The following is a 14,288-nucleotide window of genomic DNA, read 5'->3' as shown; positions in this document are numbered from 1 at the left end:
GCAAGTTCCAGATTTCGCGCATGCGGAAATCCTGAACTTGTGGGGTATTTCATAGGGATTACATCACCGCAATTTCAGGGCCATTATACAATTAACAGAATTGCAATTTTATTCATGAGTTCCTTCATTACACCAACCTCAATTGAAAAACATTTTTTGATCATTTTAAACATCATTAAGACTGTAATCCGGGCCAATATTTGCATAAACACAGATTTACACTGGCTGCTGGGCATTGCCCAGTTTTTTGTCGGTCTGGAGAGCATCGATGGAGCAGCTGCAGGATGGCGGCGGCGCCCCCTGACGGCGGTCTGGGGCTTGCCCGGGTCGGTGCTCGATTGTTTGTCCCTGGGTGGACGGCGGCGCTTGTTTTGGTAACCAGGAGACGGGAGGGAGGGAGACAACCGGTGCCCGGGCCTCCGACCACCCACAGCCTGAGCCCAGCGGCCGGGGGATGGCGGAACAGGACTCGCCGACTTTGGTAAGGGAGTGAGCGGCTTGGGACCTCACGGGCTCCGGCCGGGCCCGTCAGACCATCAGAAAGAGCGGCACTCGGGGGGGCGGGGCGGCGGGAACCTGGGCCGAGCAGGGTCAGGGAGTCGGCGGGACGGGACAGGGAGTCTGCGAGGCGGAGGAGTGAGGAAGTGGGTCTGGGGGCGGGGCGCAGTGTAAGGGCAGATCCTGGGCCTGAGGGAGGGGTAACGTGACAGGGACCCGGGGAGGAGGGGGGAATGAGGGGCAAAGCAGGGATTCTGGGGCCGTGAAGGGCAAGGCAGGGACCCTCGGAATGAGTGTGGGGGGCGTTGACTGGGCACGGATCCTGGGGATGGGGGGAGGGAGGCAGGTCAGTGACATTAGGTCTGGAGGGGGAGCGGGGCAGGTACCCTGGGTCTGTTGGTGTTTGGGAGGGTGGGCCAGCAGGTGGTCCCTCACGGCCCGGCAATGCACAGCGGCGCCTGGTTGATTTGGTCTTACAGATTTGTTGGACCGATTTCCGAACCTTCGCTTCTGCCCACAAGTGCGACCCTGAGCTCCATCCATCCAGCTCTGACCGCCTGCCGTTGGCCTTCCACACTGCTTGAGTAAAGCTCAAGGCTACCTCTTCTTTCATTTGGCGCTTCGCAGCTGTCTGGCCTCAACATCGACTTTAATAAGAACATAAGAAATAGGAGCAGGAATCGGCCATTTGGCCCCTCGAGCCTGCTCTGCCATTTGATAAGATAATGGCTGATCTGATCATGGACTCAGCTCCACTTCCCTGAGTGCTCCCCATAATCCTTTATCGCTCAAAAATCTGTCTATCTCCACCTTAAATATATTCAATGACCGAGCCTCCTCAGTTCTCTGAGGCAGAGAATTCACAGAAACATAGAAAATAGGTGCAGGAGTAGGCCCTTCGAGCCTGCACCACCATTCCATAGATTTACAACCCTCTGAGAAGAAATTCCTCCTCAACTCAGTCTCAGAATAAGGGGCCGCCCATTTAAAACTATGTCCCCTAATTTGAGTTTCCCCTATGAGTGGAAATATCCTCTCTGCATCCACCTTGTCGAGCCCCCTCATATCTTGTATGTTATAATAAGATCACCTCTCATTCTTCTAAACTCCACTGTGTATAGGCCCAACCTACTCAACCTATCTTCATAAGTGTAGAGTGTTTGTTTTTCACTCTGATTCTTAGACCGTGGAACCTATAGTGGGAAAGGACAACATGTGGCACAAAATTTAGGCTTAACTAGTGTCAGTTTTATTATGCAACAAAAAATGACTAAAACTACAGGATGACACTGCTGAGAGAAATTGACTTTAGACTTACAATCACCAGCCCTGGCTGTAGCTATTGTAGGTTTGTGCCCATTGATTCTGTGACCTGCTGTTTGTTTTTCTGGCTGTTCTGTGCAGTTTCTGTTTCTTTCCTTCTGCGCCTGCTTGTGTGTGCCTGTGTTCATATATTTATATCCATAGTATGAATAAGTTTCCTGCTGGGCTGAGATCCGATTATCGATGTGCTGATTTGTTTAACTGGCTGTGGCGATGAGTTTGAATGGCTACTAATTTGCACATGGAGTCAACAGATAACTCCTTGCGCTCAGTGCTCTGTTATCCAGAAATGTGCATTTTGTAGGGTCCTTTGTATTCCTGGTTTTCTTGCAGACTTGTAGTCTCTGGGGTATCAATGTCTTTGTCTGTATGCATAACCTAGTCTCGTCCTTGATCAACATTGATTGCTTTTAATGGGTGATGAGTCATCACTTGCCTCAGGCTGGCCCCAGCACCGATCCCTGCGGCACCCCAACAGTTACTGTTTGCCAACCGGAAAATGACCCATTTATCCCGACTCTCTGTTTTCTGTTAGTTAGCCAATCCTCTATCTCTGCTAATATATTACCCCCAACCACGTGAAATATTATCTTGTGCAGTACCTTTTATGTGGCACCTTATTTGAATGCTTTCTGGAAATCCAAATACACCACATCCACTGGTTCCCCTTTATCCACCCTGCTCATTACATTCTCAAAGAACTCCATCAAATTTGTCAAACATGATTTCCCATTCATAAAACCATGCTGTGACTCTGCTTGATTGAATTATGCTCTTCCAAATGTCCTGCTACTGCTTCCTTAGTAATGGACTCCAGCATTTTCCCAGTGTCAGATGTTAGGCTAACTGGTCTATCATTTTCTGCCTTCTGTCTTCCCTCCTTTTTTAAATAGTGACATTACATTTGCAGTTTTCCAATCCGCTGGGACCTCTCCAGAATCCAGGGAATTTTGGTAGATTACAACCAATGCATCCACTATCTCTGCAGTCACTTCTTTTAAGACCCTAGGATGTAAGCCATCAGGTCCAGGGGACTTGTCTGCCTTTAGTCCCATTATTTTATTGGGTATTCCTACTTTAGTGATTGTATTAAGTTCCTCCCTCTCTATAGCCCCTTGATTATCCACTATTGGGATGTTTTTATTGTCTTCTACCATGAAGACCGATATAAAATATTTGTTCAACGTCACTGCCATTTCCCTGTTCTCCATTATTAATTCCCCAGTCTCATCCTCTAAGGGACCAACATTTACTTTAGCCACTCTTTTCCTTTTTATGTACCTGTAGAAACTCTTGCTATCTGTTTTTATATTTCGTGCTAGTTTACTTTCATAAACTATCTTCCCTCTTTGTTTTTTTAATCATTCTCTCTCGATCCTCTGGCCTCCTACTAGTCTTGGCCACATTGTATGCCCTTGTTTTCAATTTGATATCATCCCTTATTTCCTTAGTTAGCCACAACTTCAGACTTTCATTGGCAACATGTGCTGGGAGAGGGAATGGCTTGGTCCTGGAACTGGAACCTGACCCACCCCAATCCCTGCAACTCTCCAACACCCCACTACACCAAACGCACTCCCCACCAACACTCCCAAAGCCCTTCTCTGTCCTTCTTTCCCCATTCAACTCTACCACCCACATTCAGAGACACCCCTCAACCACACCTTCTCGCATGGCAACTCCACCTCCAGTGTGTTGATCACCAATTATGCTGCATCCCTCCAACCCCACTACGCTCACCGTGAAATACCCATGCCTCCAGCTCCTCTAGACTCAAACTGTAGTGTGGCAATGAGCGAGTTACTAGATCAGATATTAAGGATGACATATTCAACTGTGGTCCCGTCTGGCCTTTCTGGTGGATGTGAAAGATCCCATGGCACTATTTCAAATAGGAGCAGGGGAGTTATCCCTGGTGTTCTGGCCAATATTTATCTCTTAACCAACATAACAAAAACATTATCTCATCTATTACATTGCTGTTTGTGAGAGCTTGCTGAATGCAAATTGGCTGCTAAGTTTCCCACATTAAGTACTTAATTGGTTGTGAAGGGCTTTGGGACGCCTTAGGTTGTGAAAGGCGCTCTCTCTAGAGCAAGTTCTTTCTTTTCTAGCTTCTTCAAAAATTCACTCATAAACTCCCAGTTCCCTCTTTTCTTTCCCTACACCTGACATGACACCACTGCCACTCTTGATAGTAGGCTCCGACACCGCCTGCAGTGTGCTAATGTTGATTTCTGGATTCTTTTCCCTCAATCTGGTTCAGTGAAATCATTGAGTCGAATACCGATTGTGCTTTAAACAAAGCAAGCTTTTATTTAAAAAGCAAATCCCGATCGGGGACCTTATCAGACAGAAGGAATGCAACTCTGATAGATCGCACTCACTTCCTACGGAAAAAGTGACTGTTAGATCTCTTAATTTCCAATGAAATACGAACTCCGATGGTAGTTTTAACTTTTTAATCTTGGCAGACAGTAACAAGCTGCTGGCTGATTGCCAGTTCCTTTGTCTTACTGAGACACATGGTCAAAATGGCTGTATTTTATACCGGGTTTAATTTACAGAAAAGAACTCGCCTTCTTTGACCTTATTGGCTCACTACCCAAGGTCCGAAAATGTCAAGTTGATTGATGACTTAACGCAATGTGGCTGAAATGCATGTAGCATCTCTGACTTGTTGTCTGAATTTTCACAGCCTGTCTAAATGCAGCCTGTTTGAATTCTCTATCAATCCCCCCTTTGATTCACAAACTGAATCATAAAACATCAGGTATCACTGGTTAAACATTCTACAAAATAATTTCATACATGTTAATCGAGTTTCCTTCTAAAATTTGTTGATGTGTTTCGCCACATGTCCGGACTAATAGCTTCCACACAAATTTACACCAACCCGAGTTCCATCGTGGCCACAATGGAAGTATGGTTTAGTAGGTTAATTAACCTTATTCCAATTTAATCCAAATCAATATCTTAAACAACCTTTCCTTAAGCATAACATACCCCTGTGCCAAGTACAGACGGTCTGCTGGGACCTGCAAGATGTCTCACCTGCGGGACAGCCGCTACAGCCGCCTGGTCGCAACAACATTTAATCAACATAAACAAACAATATAAAAGTAAAAGGTATTTACATGTAATTCCCTTGCTACCCTACTATTTCCCTTTGGTGCAGAGGGTCGGCTAGTAAGAAGTAGGCCTATGCCTAGAATACCTACAATCAATAATACAGTAAATTTATACATTTTCGCAAAAAGTAATTGTCCTTATTAGATTTCAGCTTCAGTTACGGGTGCTCGTTTAATGTGTGAAGCGTGGATCCAGGCTTTCTTCCCTTGGACTTTAACCGCTGCCTGGGTGGTCAATAACACTTGCTAAGGTCCCTCCCACTTGGCACCCAAAGGTTCTTTGTGCAACTTTTTCACATAGACCCAGACTCCCGGGATGATGTCGTGTCCTCCTTCGCGTGGATTACCCCAAGCTGCCGATACCTGTCGGGAAACAGAACTGATGGCATTGGTTAGGTTCTGACAGTATGATAACAAAGTGTCACTCATTAAGTGAACATCAGCTTTCCGTAAATCGATAGTTCCTGGCAGCGACATGGGTCTTCCTGTTATAATTTCAAATGGGCTTAGACCTGTAGTTCTGTTCGGGGTTGCCCTAATGCTGCATAGCACTATTGGTAGTGCCTGGGGCCATGGTGTTCCTTCTTGGTGATATTTGGCAAGCCGTTGTTTCAGAGTTCGATTCATTCGCTCTACTTGTCCTGATGATTGTGGATAATAAGGACAGTGTAAATCCCACGTAATGTTCAGTAACCTACAGACTTCTTGGCAGACAGCACCTGTGAAGTGTGTTCCCTGATCTGAGTCAATGCTACTCGGAACTCCCCATCGGGGAATGTAATCCTTACACAAGACCTTTGCAGTGTGATTGGCTGTGGCTCTTTTCGTTGGGACAGCTTCTACCCATCTAGAGAATCTGTCGACCATGACAAGAATGTTAGTGTATCCTTGGCATGAAGGAAGAGATATATAATCAACCTGCAGATGCTGGAATGGTCCGACAGGGTCAGAGGGCCTCAGTTGGGGCATTACCGTGATGGGTCCAGAATTATTTTTCTGGCAGACCACACAGCGGTCTGTTACCAGCTGGGCATGTTTTTTAAATCCCCGACCCCACCAGCTTTTCTGGAACCGTGCCGTCATCTGTTGTGAGGCCAAGTGTCCCCACGAGTGGATCTGTTGGGCTAAAAAAGGCATAAGCCCTTGTGGCGCGACTGGCTTGTTGGTAACTCTTTGTCTCCAGACACCATCTTCGCATAGCTTAATTCCTGCCTCAATCCATGTCCATTTTTCCTCTCGGGAGCACTTGCCTTGCATTGTTTGAAGGTCTCGTGTCAGAGTCCTGAGTGTTTTCAATCTGCACATCTGTGTTGGTTCTTCTGGGGGAACGCCCTGTGAGGCAGCATCTTTAGCTACCTGGTCGGCTAGGGCATTTCCCTGTGCTTCTGTGATATTTTCCTTAATATGGGCCTTACACTTCAGAATGGACACTTCCTGAGGTAATTGTATGGCCTCCAGTAAGTCTCGGACTTCTTTTCCATTTCAGATAGGTGTACCAGCAGCAGTGAGGAATCCTCTTTTCTGCCATAACATACCAAAGTCGTGAGCGATTCCAAAAGCATAACGCGAATCTGTGTAGACATTAGCTGTCTGTCCTTCTGCTATTCGACATGCTTCTGACAGGGCCCGTAACTCGGCCTGTTGTGCTGACGTTCCTGAGGGTAAACGTCCTTTTGCCATTACCTCATATAAGGTTGTAACTGCCCATCCTGCTTTTCTGGTACCATTGTCAACAAAGGAGGAACCATCTGTAAACAGGATGAGGTCTGGGTTGTGCAGAGGCTCCTCTGCTGCTAAGGCTGCTTCTTCTGTTTCTTTTAAAATCTCCACACAGTCATGCTCTTCACATTCTCCCCCCCCTTGCTCCCTCGATTCTGACATCGGGAGCATAGTTGCGGGATTAACCGGGCTGGCCCGGACGATATGGAGATTAGGAGCTTCCAAAACTGCTGTCCAGCGGGTCCATCTTGCTGCTGTCACCTGAGACATTCTATTCATAGACAGCAAAGCGTGTACGGTGTGGGGACACTTGACAATCAGCTTTTGGTCGAGGACTAGAGCCGCAGTGATCATTGCCCTTAGGCAACTTCCCCATCCGAGGGCTACCGCATCCAGTTTTGCCGAATAATAGCCAATAGGTCTTTGCCGATCCCCATGTTCTTGTGTCAGTATAGCTGTTATATATCCTTCTTTCTCATGAACAAACAGGGTAAATGGCTTACCACTGTCGGGGATTCCCAGAGCCGGTGCCGAACACAAAGCCTTTTTCAAACTTGGGAAGGCCTCTTGGCTGTTCTTTAGTGAGGGTGATGGCTTCTTTAGAGGCACGTTTCCCCTTTAAAATATCATTCAGTGGCTGAGCAAGCTGTGTGAAGGACTCAATCCAATTTCTGTTAAAGTTACACAATCCCAAAAAAGACCTTAGTTCCTGAATAATGGTGGGTTTTTTAGCAGCCCGAATGGCTGCAGTTCTATCCTGGGTAAGTTCTCTCTTTCCTTGTGAAATCTTTTGTCCCAGGTATTCAACCTCTTCTTGGGATATTTGTGCTTTGTCGATGCTGGCTTTATGTCCTTTCAGCCGAAGGTGATCCAGCAAAGCTCGTAAATCTTGTTCATGCTGTTCTTCCGTGTTTGAAGCTAGCAGGATATCGTCTACATATTGGATGACAGGGGAGGTAATTCTCGCAAATGGCTTTGTAAAGAAAGCCATGTGGAATACCGTAGGGCTGTTGTGGAAACCCTGCGGTAACCGGGTCCAAGTATACTGTTGTCCTTGGACAGTGAAAGCAAACCACTGTCGAACCTCCGGTGCCAGAGGCACCGACCAAAATCCGTTGGCCATATCTATAACCGAGAAATATTTATGTTCCGGTTTGAGGGCATTAAAAATGGTGGAGGGATCTGCGACCAAAGGAGCTTTTTGATCAATACACTGGTTAGCTTTCCTATAATCGACAGTCAAACGGCAAGTCTCATTAGATTTCAGTACCGGCCACATGGGGCTATTGGACGAGCTATGCATTTTAATAAGCACCCCTTGTTTCTCCAATTGCTGAATAACCGTAAGATTCCCGCGATGGCAGTTGGACTGATGGGATACTGTTTAGTGCATGGAGGCTTGGTCTCGGTAAATGACGCAGGCGCCACCTGGAGTAGGCCACAATCGTTCTTATCTTTAGCCCATATCGGGTGTTCCTTCAATTCTTCTTTCTTCAAAGTTCTAATTGACCATGTCACCCGACCATCCTCGAAATGTAACGATGAATCTATTTGGATTAGAACGTCCATTCCCAAAAGGGGTTGATTTACTGGGCCTATCCAGACCGGCGTGGTTCGTTCATGTGGACCCAGCTCTATAAGTATCGGTGTTGTCCTTTTAATTTCCATTTTATGGCCCCCAACTCCATAGGCTGTACGTGCCCTACCATCCAACGGCAAAAAGTCTCCATATTCTAGGGGTAAGCATGTTAATTCCACCCCTGTGTCTAAAAGGTAGTCCACATCCTTATCGCCCACCCTCAGTTATATATAGCCCATCTCCCCTTTGTTGTATTAGTGCGAGGAGGGGGGCCAGGGTGGGCTCTAATCGTTTTTTGCTATCCCAAGTAACTCCTTTTGTTGTATTGTCAGTCGCTTAAACGCTTCTATGAGGTCGTTATCTTGTGACAAGCCTGGCTTGTTGGCTGAATTGTATCCCTGGCTGCGTCCTCTTCCCCAGCCACGACCTTGCTGTTTTGCCCTGCACGTCTTGGCCCAGTGACCTTTTTTCCCACAATAATGACATTTTCCGTGTAATTTTCCTAATGACTGTTTATCGGAATCCTGGGATTTCCATCCCATAGCCTGTATAGCTCGGACTTTAGCTCCCATATCCCGATCTAATTGGTTACATCGATCCACCAATGCTGCAAAGGTAGTTCCTCTACCTTCCCAGTCCGGTAACACTACCTTAAGCATTTTGGACAGTTCTGGCTTTGGACCTGCCACGAAAGCTGCTTTCAGGGGTCCAAACGCTTGTTCATCCATTTCCTCATCCGTATTATTCATACCCGAATGTTCGAGCCACGTGCATCTAAACCGCTCATCATACTCCAGGACCTCCTCTGTTCCTTTCTGTTGGCAAGCTGCAATTTTTCCCCAGTCTGTCTTAGCTGGACTGAAGGCTTGTAGCCAGTGTTTAATCGCTTCCCATCCTGCGTCTAATTCTTGCTCATTCTGCCCCAAAGCTTCATCTACCTTGTCGTGCAATTTTCTTCCCTGTGTTTTTGGCACCATTATGGTCAAAATTTGCACTCCGTCCCAGGGATGAAGTTGATATATATTTCTTAAGCGGTCCAATTGGTCCCACGTTTTTACTCCCCTTTTCTTTGGATTGGGCAATTCCTTGGACCATTTATCAATTTTCTCTGGGTCTGCCGGAGCATGAACTAAGTATTCTCCATACACCCTTCTCTTTGTTTTTTTGGTTCCGCCCTCATCCGCAGTCTCTTCTGATTTGACTACAACTCGTCTTTTTTTTTTTAAACGGGGCAAAGCGCACCCCTAATTCATCATCCTCCTCCGACACTGTATTGTCGGAGGATTCAGAAACCGTATCTATTCCTCGGTCGTGTCTTCGGGTTTGCGCTTTTAATTTATCCAAACATGGGTACCCTGGGAATTGATCAATACATTTTCCTTTTCCTATTACTGTCTCTTGACCTAATGATTTTTTCCATTCTTTAATTTCATCTTTAAGATCTTTAACTTCCGCTTCCAGCTTTTCAAGTTCAAGCATTTTCTGTCGCAGCTGTGCATAAACTGCTTGCAATTGATCCTTTGTACTGGTCAGTTCTCGATCATGTTGGGAACGCATTATAATTTCATTCTGGTTTCGAATCTGGCCCATAACCGCTAGGGACCATCTAGTTCGCTCTTTATTTTTCATACGGGTCGTTTTTTCCCAGACCCTTTTAATCTCGTCCAAGGACCATTGTCCTTTGGAGGTTCCGTACTTTTGTTCGATCTTAATACAGGTTTTAGATAAATTGAATTGTTGCTCTATGTATTCTTTCAACTGTTCGAGAATTAAATCTAGCGAAACTTCAGGTGGTGCCTGCCCACCTTTAACAGTTGTAGGCAATTCTTTGTTCTTATCTCCTGCTTCCATTTCTTTACTGAGTTCTTTACTGGGGTCTCGAGTCGTAGGCTTGCTAGCCAATCAATAGGTCGGTGATTAATTAACTAATACACCGCCGAAGTTTAGACGTCTATGGGACCTCGAGCCGACTACCAACCGGAGGGTTCGCAAACCGGAGGCTTTCGGAATTGCGTAGAAGGAGAGGCGAATTTGGACTTTTGACCGAGGACTTTTTTCAAAAAGAGGAGTCCTTACCTCAAGATATAGGTCCGATGTCCAAAATTCAGTTTCTTTCCTCAGCGATCCTGTTCGCAGCGCCAACATTGTTAGATCTCTTAATTTCCAATGAAATACGAACTCGGATGGTAGTTTTAACTTTTTAATCTTGGCAGAGAGCAACAAGCTGCTGGCTGATTGCCAGTTCCTTTGTCTTACTGAGACACATGGTTAAAATGGCTGTATTTTATACCGGGTTCAATTTACAGAAAAGAACTCGCCTTCTTTGACCTTATTGGCTCACTACCCAAGGTCCGAAAATGTCAAGTTGATTGATGACTTAACGCAATGTGGCTGAAGTGCATGTAGCATCTGTGACTTGTTGTCTGTGAATTTTCACAGCCTGTCTAAATGCAGCCTGTTTGAATTCTCTATCAGTGACGTTACATTGTAAAGAGACGACGGTTATACATTTTCGGTAAAAGATAACGAGATACAATTAGATTGACATCCTATTTCAGCCTATCCTCTTTGATCCCTCTTTACCATTGTCCACTCATAAGCCGATCTAAGAATGGTATGATTTTACACAAAGGCCTATTATGAGTTACTAAGACCTTGAGGTTTTTCTGCAAGCTGTGGGTTTTGTTTCAATATGTGTTAGTGTTGTAACATTTTGCAGTCTCGAGTCTTAGATGTCATGGCTATTCCTCCATGAATTCTTTGTTAGCTTACACTGTCCATATATAATTCCTACGTTCTCAACTTCAATGTCTCTATACATTTTCAAACATTCACATTCCCCCTTTTCATCATTCCATGATAACACTTAGGATATTTTGCTGATTAAAAGAGTTCAGTTTTCCCGTCTCTCTTCTCAGGTCACCGTCAGTGTAGCTGGCTGTCTATCACTACGGGTAAAAGTTCAAACTGGTCTCCTCGGGACCCATGTTCCAATTAGGATGCCAATGGTCTTGTTCAGCTATGGAGAAGAGGAAATCTGGAACAGAAACAGGAATTAGAATAACCAGAAAAATAGGTTCGTTAGAGGGTGGTGAGCTTGCAGTGGTGCAGATGAACCCAGGCACTTTTCCCCTCATCCTTGGCTGCAGTGGGGGTAGTGAGTAACACCTGAAAAGGCCCCTCCCATCGTGGCTCTAATCCCCTCCGAATCCATTTCTTAATCAGGACATACTTCCCAGGTACCACGAGGGATGATTTGGGTAAAACTGGGAGGTCAAGGTGAGCCTCTCGAACCTGGTTGTGAGCTCGTCGGAGAGCCTGAGTCAGAGAAAGAACATAGGTGGTCATCAGTCGAGCTGAGATACCATATCTAGGAACAATTTCCCTCATTAACACCTTAACAACAGTTTGAGCCTTATTGTCCAGGGTAGGGTAGGCTTCAATCCATCTGCTAAACACATCTACTATTACTAACACTGAACTTTTTGCAACTCAATGTAGTCCAACTGAAATGTCTCAAAGGGACCTTCGGGCAGGGGCGTTTTACCCCAATCACAGGGGATTCCCTTCCCTGGATTATGTTGCTGGCAAACCAGGCAACGACTACTGATGTTCTGGGCGAGCACCTGGAGTCTAGGGTGCCACCAAGTAGCCAAAAGTGTGTCACTCATGGTCCTTGCTCCACAATGAGTAGCAAAATGCATACATTCAATAACCGATAGAGCCAACTTGTCAGACATGCAAGTCTGTTCCGCGGGTCCAGAGTTTAGAAACATTGTCATAAGTACATCCATAATTTTTCCACAACAGTTTTTCTTTTTCAGGAGCGTCCTCCTGTGCTTTAATAACATCTTGGATGGTTGGCATTGGTTTTTCCAACGCTAACTTATCCTTTGCAGGATTTTTAGTCTGACTCATCATCAACCGGGGATTTTCTGGTGGTGTGGGCGGTACATTTAACAATGACAATGTGCTTGGGGAGCATGAGAGCTTGCAACAAATCAGATACTAGTTGCTTATGGGATATCTCATTCCGCTGTGAGGTTAGGAATCCCCGATCATGGGCCACCCCAAAGGCATACCTAGAGTCGGTATAGATATTGACTTTGAGGTCTTTGGCCAAGATACAGGCTCGGGTGAGGGCGAATAGTTCAGCTTGTTGGGCAGAATAGGCGGTTTCAAAGGCGACAGATTCCAAGACCTGATTCTCCTGGTTTACTATGGCGTATCGTGAGATTCGTGTACCTTCTGGATTAATAGAAGAACTTCCGTCAACATACATAATACAGTCTGGATCTTCCATTGGTACATCAACTAAATCTTCCCTGACTGATGTGGCCTCTTGAATTAAAGATAAACAATCATGACTGGGTTCTTCCTCATCTTGGGGTGGCTCAGTAAGAAAACAGGCCGGATTAATTGCAGCACAGTGCCGAAAGGTCAGCTTAGGATTGTTTAGTAAGTAGATCTCATATATCTGCTTTGCCTGGCCATGGTAAGGTGTTGAGTCTGCAGTTGGCCCAGGAGGGCAGCTACGGAGTGAGAGGTGTACACAACAATATCTTGCTGGAGGGTGATGTTGGCAGCGGATTGAAGGCTATTGTCGATGCTGGTTAATATTTGAGTGCATGCAGGGTGTCCCAAGGCAACGGGGTCTATTTTGGAAGAGTAGTAGGCAACAGGCCTATGCTTATCCCCTTGTTTCTGAGTAAAGACAGCAGTAACATAGTCTTTCAGGATTGTACAATACAGTTGAAAGGGCCGGTCGTTGAGGGGCCGGCCCAAAGCCGGAGCTTGCAGCAGGGCTGTCTTTAGTTCCTTAAAGGCTTGGACGTCTGCGGTTTCTATTTCAAAGCTGCCTTCCTTATTTGTATACGGGGTGAGGTGCTTAGTCATCAGTGCAACATTAGGGATCCAGGATCTGCAGTAATTGATCATCCCCAACCACTGTCGCATTTGTTTAGCCATGCTAGGGACTGGAAACTGGCAAATTGGTTCGACTCGGCTAGCCTCCAAAGCTCGGTGGATACTCGGTATTGCCTGTGATTTCAGCGGGTACTGTCGGATAGAGGGCCAGTCCACATTGCCCTGCACTGGGATCTCAATCGGATCAATGGGAGTATAACCCACTTGGGAGGGGTCCTCTGCCCACACATGAGGATCCACATAGTCAGGTATGTCAGAGCCAGTATGATGCTGCAGAGTCGTTAAGACTTTCTCGGGGTCCCCGTGGAATTGGGCCGTTCGGCCATGTTTTACAATTTGCACATCCCGGCTGGTAGGGTCAGCCTCGTCTATAGCCTGGCGCACCATAACTCCCAAATCTTTAGCGTAGTGGGGAGGTAATACTTCACGAGTAATATGTGGTGCCACCGTTGGGGGCTGTCCATCTGCCTTCCCTTCCAGTCCAGTCACTCTAGCCCTTAATAGAATTTCCTTCACTTCCCCTTCGTGATCCTGATAAAAGTTCTGCAGGTCCTGATTCTTTCCACTGGGATCGTATGCTAGGGTCACGGGATAGGGTGCCTGCAGCAGGTCCAGAGACCACCACTGAGGGGTTCTAGTGGTATAATACTGCCGCTTAAGGGTTCCTTGTTTTACAATAATCCCATCATCTCCACACTCCAAATGCAACTGGATTTGCAGAGGAGGTCTCTAGCAATCAAGTTACAGTCCAGATTGGTTGTGATGATAAATCGATGTTCCACCGATTCTTCCTGGTAACCCATTTTAACCGATTCTGACATCAGGAATGTAGAGACTTGTCCCAGGAATCCTGACAGTCCCTGTGTTTCAGTGAAGGCGGGGAGTTTAAGCTTTGATTGTACAGAAGACATGAAGGCTCCCGTATCTATCAAGAAGGGTTGCCACTCATTCCGAATTTATAACAATATCATCGGTTCGTCATCCGGGGAGGGTCCCTGCACAATCAAGCTACGTAGTCAATACGAATAGTCGGGGGACGGTTGGCCAAAGGGGTTGTTCTGGGAGAAGTTAGTGTAAGATCCCCGTCCTCTCCCCCCTTGCCCCCCCTCCTC

General features: G+C 46.2%; 1 protein-coding gene across 2 annotated transcripts in view; it reads left to right on the top strand.

Annotated features, from left to right (window-relative positions):
* Positions 1-360: 360 nt before the first annotated feature.
* The window catches only part of ttc21b (tetratricopeptide repeat domain 21B), a 181,668-nt gene continuing 167,740 nt past the window's right edge, over positions 361-14,288 (top strand). For both annotated transcript variants that reach the window (XM_070875514.1, XM_070875515.1), the window contains exon 1: positions 361-481. In XM_070875514.1, coding sequence (XP_070731615.1) covers positions 455-481 — 27 coding nt within the window. In that variant the 5' untranslated portion in view covers positions 361-454. The remainder of the gene's footprint in view (positions 482-14,288) is intronic.

The sequence above is a fragment of the Pristiophorus japonicus genome, chromosome 3 (assembly GCF_044704955.1).
Source record: "Pristiophorus japonicus isolate sPriJap1 chromosome 3, sPriJap1.hap1, whole genome shotgun sequence".
Lineage (NCBI taxonomy): Eukaryota > Metazoa > Chordata > Chondrichthyes > Pristiophoridae > Pristiophorus > Pristiophorus japonicus.
This window is presented reverse-complemented; position numbering and strand designations above follow the sequence as displayed.